At 41.2% G+C, this 15,692-nt stretch overlaps 1 protein-coding gene across 1 annotated transcript in view; it reads right to left on the reverse strand.

The window, feature by feature from the left end:
* Nucleotides 1–15,692, reverse strand: part of abcc1 (ATP binding cassette subfamily C member 1 (ABCC1 blood group)) — a gene marked incomplete at its 3' end in the record, with an annotated part of 263,456 nt that overhangs the window by 243,339 nt on the left and 4,425 nt on the right. The window contains exons 2-3 of the mRNA XM_084326017.1: nucleotides 5,431–5,607; nucleotides 2,904–3,029 (exon numbers count right to left, since the gene is read on the reverse strand). Of these exons, the coding sequence (XP_084182143.1) occupies nucleotides 2,904–3,029; nucleotides 5,431–5,607 (303 nt within the window). The remainder of the gene's footprint in view (nucleotides 1–2,903; nucleotides 3,030–5,430; nucleotides 5,608–15,692) is intronic.

Consider the following 15,692-nt stretch of genomic DNA (forward strand, 5'->3'; position numbering starts at 1 on the left):
CGCCAAAGTACACAGCAGACTTTAATTTTGTTGATTACCACCCGGGGGCTTTAGCTCCATCAATCATTTGGCGATCTCGAAAATTATTGGACAAATTTTGTCAACTAAAATGATGACGAAAGATGTTCGTCAACGAAGGTTTTTTTCATGACGACAACGTGACGTGACGTCACGTTATTGAAGACCATGTCACGCTAACGAGACTAAATAGTTTATTAAATATCGTTGACCACAACCGAGGACACAAAAATGTAATTTACAAAAACCAGGACGAAATTTCTCTTCATGTATGTTGCTATTGTTGACTAAAACAAGACGAGACAAAATAATTATAACTTTTCTTAATGCCATCGTCCCGACAGAGCAGTGTGACTTCATTTAATGATACTAATACTAATCTATACAATCACCTGTTGTTGAATAAATACCATTACCTTCTAGTTATTACTAAAAAACTGTATATATAAAACAGTAGCTGTAAAAAAAGGAAACAAATTTTATAATTTATATATACTTTTTTTTAGTACATTAACTAAAAATAGACAAAAATGTCATCCATTTGTCGACAAAATCTAGACTAAAACAAAAAAGACAAAATTGAGACAAAAACTGACTAAGACTAAAATGCTCAGACATTTAGTTGACTAAAACTGACTAAACGAAAAATAAATGAAGATGACTTGATGAAAACGAAAAAGGAGCACTTGACACATGACTAAGACTAAAACTAAAATGAAAATAGCTGCCACAATTAACACTGGTTGTAGCCAATGATAGTGGCTTTCCAATTATACCCCACGTGCGAATCAGGGATCTAGGTGAAAGGTCACAAGCGAAAATAGGAAGAGAATGAGAAAATGAAACGTCAAAGCTTTTTTAGTTTTAGTTTTGTTTACCAAAATCGCTCCTAATCACTCATTTCTGAACAGACTTTTATGAAATTAGACATGTACTACATAAGACTTCAGGCTATGGACCCAGGGTGTTTTCCAGCTTATACCTCTATGCTGTAATATTGGAATATGTAATCGTGCAACCACTATGGAAAAATGTACACAAGTTCAACTCAAGTTCAGACCTCTGTTACTCTATTTCATTAGCACTAAAAGTGATTTGCATTAGTGCTATAAGTATACCCTCTGTAGTGCAGTGATAAAGGGTTAACCCTCTGTAGTGCAGTGATAAAGGGTTAACCCTCTGTAGTGCAGTGATAAAGGGTTAACCCTCTGCAGTGCAGTGATAAAGGGTTAACCCTCTGTAGTGCAGTGATAAAGGGTTAACCCTCTGCAGTGCAGTGATAAAGGGTTAACCCAGTCGCGTCCAATCCACTTTTGGGAGGGCGCACGGGGTAGGGGTAGGGGGGGTGATTTCCCCCCCCCCCCCCTTCCTAGATGTTTTTGTCAAATACATTTTGCAATAGTCACTTTTGGTGAGTTGTTCTACATTTAGGTTAAACATTAATGAACAAAGGGACAGCTACAGTACGTAAATTGTAAAGCTTTTCTTTTTTTATTCCAGTCGATCATAATGATCATGAATCATGAATCAACGCGTACTGCGTGAGAGAGAGAGAGAGAGAGAGAGAGAGAGAGAGAGAGAGAGAGAGAGAGAGAGAGAGAGAGAGAGAGAGAGATAGAGAGAGAGATATCGCGGCCAGCCCACCCTCATTTCACTGCACGCCTTGGTATGTATGTGATAAATAAACCTCTTGAATCTTGACTTGCCATATTCAATCAGTTTCAGTAACTACAGTACAGTACATATTGTTAGACTCACTTGTTGTTTTGTTGGAACGAGCCTCGAGCCGTCGCGTTAACCCTTCGAGAAGCTTTTGTGGTCCGGGCTTGATAAAGTGTGTGTCCATATAAATCCAAATCCAACACCGTCTGAATGTACAGTATCTCGTGCTGATCTCTCCAGCTCCTGAGAATATCTTATTACCAAACCACGAGCCTAGCTAAGCTAACGCACTGAATCGAAATGAAAATACTGGCTCATCCTCGCATAATTTTCTGATGACTGACGACGTGACGAGTACAGTGGCGCAGAGCTTGCTTCGAGCGCTAGAAAACGCGCCCTGAGACATCATATTTGAAGACCCTGATAGGTGAAATGTATTTGCGCATCACGTCTATGCGCCCAGGTTTGTAGGTATACTCTCTATAAGGAGAGAGAGAGTGACGTCATGTGAATCACGCACAAAACAATGATTTATATTTGATATATTAACGTTATTGTGCATTTGAAACACAAACATACTTAAAATTAGTAATTATTATTCATTTTAAACATGTTTAGTCTATTTTCAGTGGTCCAAAAATCTAAAATAAAAAACACAATTTCTTCTCCTTCACCAGGGGGGACGGCGCCCCAGCGCCCTCTATCGGCCGGCCGCCTCTGGGTTAACCCTCTGTAGTGCAATGATAAAGGGTTAACCCTCTGTAGTGTGGTGATAAAGGGTTAACCCTCTGTAGTGCAATGATAAAGGGTTAACCCTCTGTAGTGTGGTGATAAAGGGTTAACCCTCTGTGGTGCAGTGATAAAAGGTTAACTCTCTGTAGTGCGGTGATAAAAGGTTAACCCTCTGTAGTGTGGTGATAAAGGGTTAACCCTCTGCAGTGCAGTGATGAAGGGTTAACCCTCTGCAGTGTGGTGATTAACGGGTTAAGTAGCCAAATGTTACACTATAAAAACTAACTGAATAGTTGATAAATATTTCACTTCATTAGCTGAAATATTCTAAAATCATTAGGTCCGCTACAGTATAAGCCATTCTCCCTCTGTGTGCGTGTGTGTGTACGTGTGTGTGCATGCATTAATAAAAGCAACATCTAGTATTTTATATCATACAAGACACTGTTGGAAAAGAGAGGTTCTTCTGCCTGAGCCTCCAGGTAACTCACCATGGTGATGCCCAGCATGGTGGGGCTGACCAGGTAGACGGGACCAGGGCTGACCCCCTGACTTCTTTCCCAGAAAGAATAGAAAACATCTGCCCAGCAGATAATCCACAGTAGGAAACCAATGGCCTGCAGAGGAGAAGGAGAGAAGAAAGGTCTGGATGACAAGCTATTTGTGTTCTCTTGGATGACAAGCTAATAGCTCTCTTGGATGACAAGCTATTTGTGTTCTCTTGGATGACAAGCTAATAGCTCTCTTGGATGACAAGCTATTTGTGTTCTCTTGGATGACAAGCTATTTGTGTTCTCTTGGATGACAAGCTATTTGTGTTCTCTTGGATGACAAGCTATTTGTGTTCTCTTGGATGACAAGCTATTTGTGTTCTCTTGGATGACAAGCTATTTGTGTTCTCTTGGATGACAAGCTATTTGTGTTCTCTTGGATGACAAGCTATTTGTGTTCTCTTGGATGACAAGCTATTTGTGTTCTCTTGGATGACAAGCTATTTGTGTTCTCTTGGATGACAAGCTATTTGTGTTCTCTTGGATGACAAGCTATTTGTGTTCTCTTGGATGACAAGCTATTTGTGTTCTCTTGGATGACAAGCTATTTGTGCTGGTTGAGAGTAAAGCACTACATTACAACAAGAGATGTAACGCTATGGAAATTCACAATTATAGTGACCAAAATTATCACGGTTACCAGAATCAGTTCAGATGTTTTTAATATATGTAGCTTCTGTCTGATTGTGTAGGTACTGAGGGTAGTAGGGTTAGTAGCTTCTGTCTGAGTGTGTACTATAGGTAGTGAGGGTAGTAGGGTTAGTAGCTTCTGTCTGGTTGTATAGGTACTGAGGGTAGTAGGGTTAGTAGCTTCTGTCTGATTGTGTAGGTACTGAGGGTAGTAGGGTTAGTAGCTTCTGTCTGATTGTGTACTATAGGTACTGAGGGTAGTAGTGTTAGTAGCTTCTGTCTGATTGTGTAGGTACTGAGGGTAGTAGGGTTAGTAGCTACTGTCTGATTGTGTAGGTACTGAGGGTAGTAGGGTTAGTAGCTACTGTCTGATTGTGTAGGTACTGAGGGTAGTAGTGTTAGTAGCTTCTATCTGATTGTGTAGGTACTGAGGGTAGTAGTGTTAGTAGCTTCTATCTGATTGTGTAGGTACTGAGGGTAGTAGTGTTAGTAGCTTCTATCTGATTGTGTAGGTACTGAGGGTAGTAGGGTTAGTAGCTACTGTCTGATTGTGTACTATAGGTACTGAGGGTAGTAGGGTTAGTAGCTTCTGTCTGAGTGTGTAGGTACTGAGGGTTAGAGTTAGTAGCTTCTGTCTGAGTGTGTAGGTACTGAGGGTAGTAGGGTTAGTAGCTTCTGTCTGATTGTGTAGGTACTGAGGGTAGTAGGGTTAGTAGCTTCTGTCTGGTTGTGTAGGTACTGAGGGTAGTAGGGTTAGTAGCTTCTGTCTGAGTGTGTAGGTAATGAGGGTTAGGGTTAGTAGCTTCTGTCTGATTGTGTAGGTACTGAGGGTTAGGGTTAGTAGCTTCTGTCTGATTGTGTAGGTACTGAGGGTAGTAGTGTTAGTAGCTTCTATCTGATTGTGTAGGTACTGAGGGTTAGGGTTAGTAGCTTCTGTCTGATTGTGTAGGTACTGAGGGTAGTAGGGTTAGTAGCTTGTCTGGTTGTGTAGGTACTGAGGGTAGTAGGGTTAGTAGCTTCTGTCTAGTTGTGTAGGTACTGAGGGTAGTAGGGTTAGTAGCTTCTGTCTGATTGTGTAGGTACTGAGGGTAGTAGGGTTAGTAGCTTCTGTCTGGTTGTGTAGGTACTGAGGGTAGTAGGGTTAGTAGCTTATGTCTGGTTGTGTAGGTACTGAGGGTAGTAGGGTTAGTAGCTACTGTCTGATTGTGTAGGTACTGAGGGTAGTAGAGTTAGTAGCTTCTGTCTGATTGTGTAGGTACTGAGGGTAGTAGGGTTAGTAGCTTCTGTCTGATTGTGTAGGTACTGAGGGTAGTAGGGTTAGTAGCTTCTGTCTGGTTGTGTAGGTAGTGAGGGTAGTAGAGTTAGTAGCTTCTGTCTGGTTGTGTAGGTACTGAGGGTAGTAGGGTTAGAAGCTTCTGTCTGATTGTGTAGGTACTGAGGGTAGTAGGGTTAGTAGCTTCTGTCTGGTTGTGTAGGTACTGAGGGTAGTAGGGTTAGTAGCTTCTGTCTGGTTGTGTAGGTAGTGAGGGTAGTAGGGTTAGTAGCTTCTGTCTGGTTGTGTAGGTACTGAGGGTAGTAGGGTTAGAAGCTTGTCAGATTGTGTAGGTACTGAGGGTAGTAGGGTTAGTAGCTTGTCAGATTGTGTACTATAGGTAGTGAGGGTAGTAGGGTTAGTAGCTTCTGTCAGATTGTGTAGGTACTGAGGGTTATGAGGGTACTGCGAGTACTGTGTGTAGGTACTGAGGGTTATGAGGGTACTGCGAGTACTGTGTGTAGGTACCGACTACCGAGGGATTTCAGACACAGCAAATCATACCGAGTGTGAAACAACACTTACAGTTTTGGCTTTGTTGAGGTGGCTCATGCATATGTAGCCTCGGTCGTGGCTACGGAGGTAGAGGACGTAGAGCGGCGCGCACACCCAGAGGTAGAGGCAGGGCAGCCACACCAGCACCGTGTTCTGAAAGCAGCCAGTCACGTCTGGGTTGTCTGCATGCCACGTCCGGTTCCAATCCTGAGAGAAGGAAAGCAAAGGGTTGACATGGAAGAGAAGGACAGAAGAGGTGATGGAGAGACAGAAGAGGTGATGGAGAGACAGAAGAGGTGATGGAGAGACAGAAGGTGATGGAGAGACAGAAGAGGTGATGGAGAGACAGAAGAAGGTGATGGAGAGACAGAAGAAGGTGATGGAGAGACAGAAGAAGAGGTGATGGAGAGACAGAAGAAGAAGGTGATGGAGAGACAGAAGAAGAGGTGATGGAGAGACAGAAGAGGTGATGGAGAGACAGAAGAAGAGGTGATGGAGAGACAGAAGAAGGTGATGGAGAGACAGAAGAGGTGATGGAGAGACAGAAGAAGAAGGTGATGGAGAGACAGAAGAGGTGATGGAGAGACAGAAGAAGGTGATGGAGAGACAGAAGAGGAGGTGATGGAGAGACAGAAGAAGGTGATGGAGAGACAGAAGAGGTGATGGAGAGACAGAAGAGGTGATGGAGAGACAGAAGAAGGTGATGGAGAGACAGAAGAGGAGGTGATGGAGAGACAGAAGAAGGTGGTGGAGAGACAGAAGAGGTGATGGAGAGACAGAAGAGGTGATGGAGAGACAGAAGAAGAGGTGATGGAGAGACAGAAGAAGAAGGTGATGGAGACAGAAGAAGAGGTGATGGAGAGACAGAAGAAGAAGGTGATGGAGAGACAGAAGAGGAGGTGATGGAGAGACAGAAGAAGGTGATGGAGAGACAGAAGAGGTGATGGAGAGACAGAAGAAGAGGTGATGGAGAGACAGAAGAAGAAGGTGATGGAGACAGAAGAGGTGATGGAGAGACAGAAGAAGAAGGTGATGGAGAGACAATACTGACCAAATTGAGATTTATTTTTCTCTTGTCCATTTATTTTGTTTGCTTTCTAATTTAAAATACAGTTTGAAACCGTCTGTACACAGTAGGCTATGTGTGCTAGCAGAACTAGACTCCAGTCACGGTGCACATGTGCGGTGGTTTGTCCACCAAAAAAGCGCCAAAAGATCAAAAATAAACGAGCAGAGACAGAACTGTTCAACTCCCCTGGAGCCACAGCCAGCAGAGAAGCCGGTTTACTTTCGCTTTTAAACCAGCTGCAGCCTGAGAACTGGAGTGTGAGGGGATGTAACACTAAAAATGGCGGCAATGACAAAGAATTGCTGCAAAATAAACATACATCTGTTGTAAAAAAAAATTTTTTTTTATACTTATAACAATTTCGATAATTATCGATATCGAGAAATATGATAACATTATCATATCGTTATCGCGATATGATTTTTTTCCATATCGCCCAGCCCTAGGCTGAAGGGGGTAGTACTGAAGGCTGAAGGGGGTTAGTACTAGGGATGGGTACCGAATTCGGTACTTTTGAGGTACCGAACCGAAACACGTCGGTACTACCGAGTATCGAATCAAGTGAGAAACCAAAAAAAAATAAAAAAATAAAATAAAAATTAAATATTTTAATAAAAAAAAAAAAAATCCTTTTTTTTTTTTTTTTTTCCTTTTTTTTTTTCATGTCAACGTTCACACGCACAATATATGCTTACCTAGGATTTGACTTGATTCAACAACAAAGCAGTCGGAGCATTGACAAGCCGAAAACTGTCGAAATTGTAGTTATTTGTACCGGTATCGGTTCAAATGTGAAAGGTACCCATCCCTAGTTAGTACTGAAGGGGGTTAGTACTGAAGGCTGAAGGGGGTAGTACTGAAGGGGGTTAGTACTGAAGGCTGAAGGGGGTAGTACTGAAGGGGGTAGTACTGAAGGCTGAAGGGGGTAGTACTGAAGGGGGTAGTACTGAAGGGGGTAGTACTGAAGGCTGAAGGGGGTTAGTACTGAAGGCTGAAGGGGGTAGTACTGAAGGGGGTAGTACTGAAGGGGGTAGTACTGAAGGCTGAAGGGGGTAGTACTGAAGGCTGAAGGGGGTAGTACTGAAGGGGGTAGTACTGAAGGCTGAAGGGGGTAGTACTGAAGGGGGTAGTACTGAAGGGGGTAGTACTGAAGGCTGAAGGGGGTAGTACTGAAGGGGGTAGTACTGAAGGCTGAAGGGGGTAGTACTGAAGGGGGTAGTACTGAAGGCTGAAGGGGGTAGTACTGAAGGGGGTAGTACTGAAGGCTGAAGGGGGTAGTACTGAAGGCTGAAGGGGGTAGTACTGAAGGCTGAAGGGGGTAGTACTGAAGGGGGTAGTACTGAAGGCTGAAGGGGGTAGTACTGAAGGCTGAAGGGGGTAGTACTGAAGGGGGTAGTACTGAAGGCTGAAGGGGGTAGTACTGAAGGGGGTAGTACTGAAGGCTGAAGGGGGTAGTACTGAAGGCTGAAGGGGGTAGTACTGAAGGCTGAAGGGGGTAGTACTGAAGGCTGAAGGGGGTAGTACTGAAGGCTGAAGGGGGTAGTACTGAAGGCTGAAGGGGGTAGTACTGAAGGGGGTAGTACTGAAGGCTGAAGGGGGTAGTACTGAAGGCTGAAGGGGGTAGTACTGAAGGCTGAAGGGGGGGTAGTACTGAAGGGGGTAGTACTGAAGGCTGAAGGGGGTAGTACTGAAGGGGGTAGTACTGAAGGCTGAAGGGGGTAGTACTGAAGGCTGAAGGGGGTAGTACTGAAGGCTGAAGGGGGTAGTACTGAAGGGGGTAGTACTGAAGGCTGAAGGGGGTAGTACTGAAGGCTGAAGGGGGTAGTACTGAAGGCTGAAGGGGGGGTAGTACTGAAGGCTGAAGGGGGGGTAGTACTGAAGGGGGTAGTACTGAAGGCTGAAGGGGGTAGTACTGAAGGCTGAAGGGGGTTAGTACTGAAGGCTGAAGGGGGTAGTACTGAAGGGGGTAGTACTGAAGGCTGAAGGGGGTAGTACTGAAGGCTGAAGGGGGTTAGTACTGAAGGCTGAAGGGGGTAGTACTGAAGGCTGAAGGGGGGGTAGTACTGAAGGGGGTAGTACTGAAGGCTGAAGGGGGTAGTACTGAAGGCTGAAGGGGGTTAGTACTGAAGGCTGAAGGGGGTAGTACTGAAGGTCTGCGCTGCAGTCTGTGGGTTAAGTCTAGGCACAAAGAGCCGTTTATTGCACTGGCTGAAAAGCTGAAAGGCTCCGCATCTTCAGTTGTATGTCAGTGAAGCTTGTCATCCATTCAGTTCAATGTGGACTCACTGGGCATTCAGCTCGCTGTGTCCAGAACAAAACAGTGATGATCTAAAAATACACTGGCGTGTCTATAAGTCTTGAATGCCACAGTTGTATACACTACAATGCCTCTCAAAACGGATACAATTATAATTAATAAATACATTTTAATTAGCTCAACTATCACTGCCTGTTATTGACCGAGGGTCTCGTTCACTGACCATCGGCCATAATTGTCCATATTCAACATCTGAAATGATTTGGTAATATTGCAATTTGAAGAATCTTAAACCAAATCATGATGATCATGATGTCGTTGATACCAAGATTATGATTTAAGATTAGGGATGCACCGATCCGACTTTTTCAGTCCCGATACCGATACCTGGGTTTGGCCGATACCAATCCGATACCCATTGTCCAAATTTTTTCCCCAAAAAAGTTTTAAAAAAAAGAAATGTAATCCACGTTTTTATTTTATTTTGAATTTTTTTTACTATATTTTGTTTTTAAGAATTGTAAAGGATCACAAGTGTGTTTTTGATTTGTTGTAAACAAAGACAGAACATAAACTTCATTCATTCAATTAATAAACTGTATGCCTCACTGTCACTGTGTGGAAGAGACTGGGATCATTCTTTTGTGTACTGTGCCAGGATAACAGCGTACTCCTGAACATTGGTAAAACCAAGGAGCTGATCGTGGATTTTAGGAGAATACAGCACAGAGCTGTACAGTGCGACGAGGGTGTCGCATATTGCTCTTAAAAATAGCCTGTGTGAATTGAAAATAATATTTGGGGGCACGCTTGCGAGTACTGGGTTCAACCCTTTCATTCGCATTTCACTCCTAAATTAAGCGCTAAATGCTTTCCTCTCCCTCTCGCCTCTCCCTCGCAGAAAAAAAGTCAGTCACACACACTCGTCCAAATTACGTCAGCACATACACGCACGCAAGCACACACACCTAGCCAGAGACAGAGAGGGGTGGCTCGGTGTGTCGAAAACGAAAGCGAGGACTCCGTATAGTGATGCACGATATATCGGCCGCCGATATGGCAGTTTTTTTACACATCGGTATCGGTCCGATATCAATATAGGGCTGATATGGGCCGATATTAAAAAAAACTATTTTAAATTAAATCTTTTTTTTCTTTTTACATGTTTTGGCCTTAAATAATTTTAAAATATCACTCATTTCTGAAAATAAGTTACAAAAGTTAAAAAAAAAAACGTTTTGGAAAATAGCTCTTTATTTGATTATCATAAAAAAGTGTTTTCTATACAGAGATATCGACATCGGTAGATATCGGTATCGGCCAGAACAGCAATATTAATATCGGTTATCGGTATCGGCCACAATTTTCACATCGGTGCATCACTAACTCCGTAGAATTAATTCCAAAAAAGGGTTCTACATCAGTGATATGGACCTGGTTCGGCTACACGCGAACAGACGTTAGTCAAAGCACCATTCTGTGCAAACTTTGTAAAGCTAAAGTCGGGGCAACGGGAGGAAAGAAAACACCCAAAAGAATATGCCGAAAGCATTAAGTTGCGCGGTAGCCCTACTGCCTCGAGTGTTTTAAAACCACAGCCAAAACAGACGACGCTAACTACATTTGCCAGCAGCAGTGTGTGGGTTGTTTGCGATAAAAGTCGGTCGCCTGGCAAAAATCGCCCGCTGAGCAAGCGATGGGGGGAGATCACAGATGTGGTAACGTTCCACATAGGAAAGGACATGGTTCAATTGACAACCGTGGAAAAGACAGCGCAGCCAACGTTGTCAAAGCCTTGGCTTTGAACAGGTGGACTCGACTCCAGTGTTTTGGGCACAGGCCATTGGTAAGTGGAATAGTTCATATAAATGTATGCAAAAGCATTCGATTACCAGTTATAAGCTACTAGTTTGTAGATATCAGTATTTATATCTAATGTAACAAATAAAGAAAATAAATTAGTCGTCATGTGCGAGTGTGGTGGTTCATTTATTTTTAAACAGTCAAACGTTTCAGTAAACAATAAACATTACAATTCTGACAATGTGGTTTGACATTTTCATGTTTTGCTAATGAATGCTTTGTTTTTTAATAAGATAAGTACTATGTATGCCCTCTCAGTTATATTTGCCCTACAATAAATAGTTACAATATATAATCTAATAATCTAAATCTAATCTAATCTAAAAAAAACCGAAATGCTAAAATGCTAAATATATACAATAATATATAATCTAATAATCCAAAAATCTAAATCTAATATATAATATAAAAATGCATGGGTCTTTTGTCTTTAATGTTAGCTTGCAAACTCAAATACTGTCTTGGTAAGCCTCATAAAGAATTGTTTGGGGAAAAAAGGAAAAACATTGTGATGTGTATCGTGTATCGCCGAAAGGTCAGAAAATATCGTGATATCATATTATATGCCATATTGCCCAGCCCTAGACTGTGGTGTGTTTTGCTTTAATAAACCACAGAAAAAGCCACAAGAGAGCGTTGTTCGCACAAAAAAATTGTTTTTTATTTATTTTACACAAAAAATATATATCAGAATATCACAATACTATGTTGCGTTTACAATAATTTGTAAGCCACGAAAAAAGTCATGCACGAACACACACAGACTCACACAGTCAAATCAAGAGTGGAGGTGAGGAGGCGCACGTCAGCTGTAACAGCTGACACAAACAACAAGACATAACAAAAACACAATCCCGGGCTGCATTATTAGTGTCACTTTACAAATATATACTTTTCACATGATGAGTACTCAATTCTCTTACTTTCCCTATAAATATGGTGAATATTCTTTACAACTATACACAGGGATTAAAGCAAAAAAAATTCTCCTGACTGAACTTTTTTTCTGGCCAAGTCATATTCTTATTTTAACCTCCACTGTATTTTTTTTTAATAGCGTTAGCGTTTTAAGGGAGCCTACTTGTAGAGCCTACTGTCCTGACTGTGACTATAGACCCTACTGTTGTTGTGCCAGGCAGGGAGGCTGTGTGCTGGAGAGCGTGAATGCAAGTCTTGTGGCTAGCAAGATGGATTGATGGCGAGCTAGCACCCTTTTCCCATTACTTTGAACCATGAACTAAACGGCTTGTTATCATACAAACAAGGGACTAAACACGTTTCGCAATTATGCCACAACAACACTGGACAGTCTCCTCCCCACCGTTTGTATATATTTTTTTTACCACCCACTCACCCCCTCCTAATGTACAGTCTCCTCCTCATCATATGTATATATTTACTGTTAGGATCTCTGGGTAACAGTACTGTATATTTGCATATCGTATATGTGACAAATGTAACAGTGTAAGGCATGTATGTCCCTATGTCATAAATGTCATGATGTCATGTATGTTGTGTATGTCATAAATGTCACTATGAATTGAAAATGGGGGACCCTGATGTAAACAAGACAAACGCCTTTCTCTGGTCTGCATCCCCTTAACAATTGTGTGTATTGCTACTGGATTTACAAGATCCAGAGTGAATGAATGAATGAAAACTTTATTTAATACACGAGACCCTCTTCTTGGGACCAAGTAAGGTTTTGTCGATAATCCAATGTACAGTTACAACCCCCCCCCCCCATCCCACCCACCCAACCACCTCCAATGTACAGTTTCTTCGTCAAATGTATATACTCTTTTTAGACTATTTTTGTATCACAAACAATAGGCTACTGTATTTGTAAATCTGGTATGTCATAAATGTATAGATGTAGCAGTATTGTCTATCTGTATGTCATGTATGTCATGTTATGATGAATTGAAAATGGGGGACCCTGATGTAAACAAGACGAAAGTCTTTCTCTGGTCTGCATCCCCTTAACAATTGTGTGTATTGAGCTGTACTGTATTGTACCCATTCTGCAATCTGTTAATAACAATCAATCAATATTTAACAGATTGCAAAATGGGTACAATACAGTAGGGCTGGGCGATATGGAAAAAAATCATATCGCGATAACGATATGATAATGTTATCATATTTCTCGATATCGATAATTATCGAATTGTTATAAGTATTAAAAAAAAATTTTTTTAACAACAGATGTATGTTTATTTTGCAGCAATTCTTTGTCATTGCCACCATCTTTAGTGTTACATCCCCTCACACTCCAGTTCTCAGGCTGCAGCTGGTTTAAAAGCTAAAGTAAACCGGCTTCTCTGCTGGCTGTGGCTCCAGGGGAGTTGAACAGTTCTGGCTCTGCTAGTTTATTTTCGATCTTTTGGCGCTTTTTTGGTGGACAAACCACCGCACATGTGCACTGTGACTCGTGACTGGAGTCTAGTTCTGCTAGCACACATAGCCTACTGTGTACAGACGGTTTCAAAATGTATTTTAAATTAGAAAGCAAACAAAATAAATGGACAAGAGAAAAATAAATCTCAATTTGGTCAGTATTGTCATTTGGACAAGCAAAGCCATTACTTTAAGTTGCAGGCAAGAAAGACAAGTCTGTCCACTGGCTCTGGTTTTAAAACTGCCCTGTTGCAGGTAAAAAAAATAAAACGATTTTTCTTTCTACTGATTATACATGCACAACACTGTGCAATATTACACTTACTGTAGACTTCTGTATATTTGTACTGTATTCCTTTTACTGTATATTTAATTCTATCTTATCATTCTCACAACACAACACCCCCTCTAATGCCACTCTAATGGAACATTCCAGTGGATGTGCGTTGCGTCACACTCTGTGGCCAATCTGCGCATGTGCATGCCGAAAGCATTAAGTTGCGCGGTAGCCCTACTGCCTCGAGTGTTTTAAAACCACAGCCAAAACAGACGACGCTAACTACATTTGCCAGCAGCAGTGTGTGGGTTGTTTGCGATAAAAGTCGGTCGCCTGGCAAAAATCGCCCGCTGAGCAAGCGATGGGGGGAGATCACAGATGTGGTAACGTTCCACATAGGAAAGGACATGGTTCAATTGACAACCGTGGAAAAGACAGCGCAGCCAACGTTGTCAAAGCCTTGGCTTTGAACAGGTGGACTCGACTCCAGTGTTTTGGGCACAGGCCATTGGTAAGTGGAATAGTTCATATAAATGTATGCAAAAGCATTCGATTACCAGTTATAAGCTACTAGTTTGTAGATATCAGTATTTATATCTAATGTAACAAATAAAGAAAATAAATTAGTCGTCATGTGCGAGTGTGGTGGTTCATTTATTTTTAAACAGTCAAACGTTTCAGTAAACAATAAACATTACAATTCTGACAATGTGGTTTGACATTTTCATGTTTTGCTAATGAATGCTTTGTTTTTTAATAAGATAAGTACTATGTATGCCCTCTCAGTTATATTTGCCCTACAATAAATAGTTACAATATATAATCTAATAATCTAAATCTAATCTAATCTAAAAAAAAACGAAATGCTAAAATGCTAAATATATACAATAATATATAATCTAATAATCCAAAAATCTAAATCTAATATATAATATAAAAATGCATGGGTCTTTTGTCTTTAATGTTAGCTTGCAAACTCAAATACTGTCTTGGTAAGCCTCATAAAGAATTGTTTGGGGAAAAAAGGAAAAACATTGTGATGTGTATCGTGTATCGCCGAAAGGTCAGAAAATATCGTGATATCATATTATATGCCATATTGCCCAGCCCTAGACTGTGGTGTGTTTTGCTTTAATAAACCACAGAAAAAGCCACAAGAGAGCGTTGTTCGCACAAAAAAATTGTTTTTTATTTATTTTACACAAAAAATATATATCAGAATATCACAATACTATGTTGCGTTTACAATAATTTGTAAGCCACGAAAAAAGTCATGCACGAACACACACAGACTCACACAGTCAAATCAAGAGTGGAGGTGAGGAGGCGCACGTCAGCTGTAACAGCTGACACAAACAACAAGACATAACAAAAACACAATCCCGGGCTGCATTATTAGTGTCACTTTACAAATATATACTTTTCACATGATGAGTACTCAATTCTCTTACTTTCCCTATAAATATGGTGAATATTCTTTACAACTATACACAGGGATTAAAGCAAAAAAAATTCTCCTGACTGAACTTTTTTTCTGGCCAAGTCATATTCTTATTTTAACCTCCACTGTATTTTTTTTTAATAGCGTTAGCGTTTTAAGGGAGCCTACTTGTAGAGCCTACTGTCCTGACTGTGACTATAGACCCTACTGTTGTTGTGCCAGGCAGGGAGGCTGTGTGCTGGAGAGCGTGAATGCAAGTCTTGTGGCTAGCAAGATGGATTGATGGCGAGCTAGCACCCTTTTCCCATTACTTTGAACCATGAACTAAACGGCTTGTTATCATACAAACAAGGGACTAAACACGTTTCGCAATTATGCCACAACAACACTGGACAGTCTCCTCCCCACCGTTTGTATATATTTTTTTTACCACCCACTCACCCCCTCCTAATGTACAGTCTCCTCCTCATCATATGTATATATTTACTGTTAGGATCTCTGGGTAACAGTACTGTATATTTGCATATCGTATATGTGACAAATGTAACAGTGTAAGGCATGTATGTCCCTATGTCATAAATGTCATGATGTCATGTATGTTGTGTATGTCATAAATGTCACTATGAATTGAAAATGGGGGACCCTGATGTAAACAAGACAAACGCCTTTCTCTGGTCTGCATCCCCTTAACAATTGTGTGTATTGCTACTGGATTTACAAGATCCAGAGTGAATGAATGAATGAAAACTTTATTTAATACACGAGACCCTCTTCTTGGGACCAAGTAAGGTTTTGTCGATAATCCAATGTACAGTTACAACCCCCCCCCCCCATCCCACCCACCCAACCACCTCCAATGTACAGTTTCTTCGTCAAATGTATATACTCTTTTTAGACTATTTTTGTATCACAAACAATAGGCTACTGTATTTGTAAATCTGGTATGTCATAAATGTATAGATGTAGCAGTATTGTCTATCTGTAT

Source organism: Notolepis coatsorum (genome assembly GCF_963971535.1).
Source record: "Notolepis coatsorum genome assembly, chromosome: 12".
Classification (NCBI taxonomy): Eukaryota; Metazoa; Chordata; class Actinopteri; order Aulopiformes; family Paralepididae; genus Notolepis; species Notolepis coatsorum.